The sequence below is a fragment of the Lactuca virosa genome, chromosome 5, assembly GCF_052849685.1.
Source record: "Lactuca virosa cultivar CGN04683 chromosome 5, Lactuca_virosa_CGN04683_v6, whole genome shotgun sequence".
NCBI classification, from domain to species: Eukaryota; Viridiplantae; Streptophyta; class Magnoliopsida; order Asterales; family Asteraceae; genus Lactuca; species Lactuca virosa.
Genome location: NC_136430.1, coordinates 167,532,411 through 167,533,882, shown reverse-complemented (window position 1 = coordinate 167,533,882; position 1,472 = coordinate 167,532,411). Strand labels below are relative to the sequence as shown.

At 41.1% G+C, this 1,472-nt stretch overlaps 1 protein-coding gene across 1 annotated transcript; it reads left to right on the top strand.

Annotated features, from left to right (window-relative positions):
- Window positions 1–232: 232 nt before the first annotated feature.
- On the top strand, window positions 233–622 carry LOC145111998 (uncharacterized). The gene has a single exon (XM_079048217.1). The coding sequence runs from the start codon at window positions 233–235 to the stop codon at window positions 620–622; it is 390 nt and encodes a 129-aa protein (XP_078904343.1).
- The last annotated feature ends 850 nt before the right edge of the window (window positions 623–1,472 follow it).

Here is a 1,472-nt window from a genome sequence, read left to right as displayed (position 1 = left end):
ACGACACATAAAAGCGTGTCGTCTTCCTTTATGACAGGGCCTTCCTTGATACGCATTGTGTGTCGTAAATGAGCGTCCTAAATGTGTGTCGTAACTGCGCGTCGTAAATGCGCGTCGTCTCTCGTTATGACAAGGCCTTTTTTGACACGCATTTGCTCGTCGTCTGAGCGTTTTACGACACGCATTGCGCGTCGTAAAAGGCTGTTTTTCTAGTAGTGAAAACGAAGTAGAAATGGAAGCCAAGCAACTCCTAGAAGATGAACACCTAGGAAAATGGACACTGTTCACAGATGGAGCTTCAAATCAAAAAGGAACAGGGCTAGGGATCATACTAAAGTCGCCACAGGGGGACTTCCTACCCCAAGCAGTTAGTTGTGAATTCAACACTACTAACAATGAAACAGAATACGAAGCACTCATCATGGGACTACAATTGGCTAAGTATCTTCAAATCATGGATCTTCAGGTATTTTTTGATTCTTTATTATTAACCAATCACTTCAATGGATCTTATGCAGTGAAAGGTGAAAGATTAGCATTATATCTAGAGGTCCTCAAAAAATTAGCTTCTGATTTCGAGAACTTTAGCCTAACCCAATTACCCAAAGAAGAAAACACATAAGTAGATGCATTAGCCAATTTAGGATCCTTCCTTAGAATCCCACAAGAGATAAAGATTCCTATAACCCAAATAATAACCCCAGCCATAAAACCCCATCCGACAAACCAGAAGATCCCAAGCATCGAACAAGCGTAGCAACTATTGAACATCCTGACACAGGATCCCTCTTGGAAGGAACCTCGATGAACCGGATCCTCAAATAAATCCACAATCATGGACCCAACCCATTATGGAGTATCTCCAAAATGGCACGATCCCACCAACAAAAAAAGCGAGAGAGCATTCAGAACAAGAGTCTCAAGATTCGTCGTAATCCAAGGTAAACACTATGAAAAATCTATGGCAGGTCTGTACCTTAGATGCTTGGAAGATCCAGAAGCTGCAGAAGTCTTGAAAGACATACATGAAGGAGACTGTGGCAATCATATTGTGGGAAGATCTTTATGTTCTAAGATACTAAGAACAAGATACTACTGGCCGACCATGAAGAGAGAATCTTTTCTACATGCTCAAAAATGTGATGCTTGCCAAAGACATAGCAACATCCTGCATCAATCGGCAGAACCGATACATCCAAGTGTCTCTCCATGGACATTCATGAAATAGGGAATGGATATAGTGAGAAAACTACAAATAGCCCCGGGAGGAAAAGTATTCATTCTAGTGATGACTGTTTACTTCTCAAATTGGATCGAAGCAGAGGCTTTCATTCAAGTAAGAGACAAAGAAGTAGTCTCGTTTATTAAACGCAATTCATATGCGTCAATGGATCCCAATTCATAAGTAAAAGGACAACAGACTTTTGCACTAGTTGGGGAATCAAAATGATAACATCGACTCCTGTTCATCC

Excerpts from the sequence above, each read along its gene's own strand:
- LOC145111998 (XM_079048217.1), top strand. The coding sequence starts at position 233 with ATGGAAGCCAAGCAACTCCTAGAAGATGAACACCTAGGAAAATGGACA.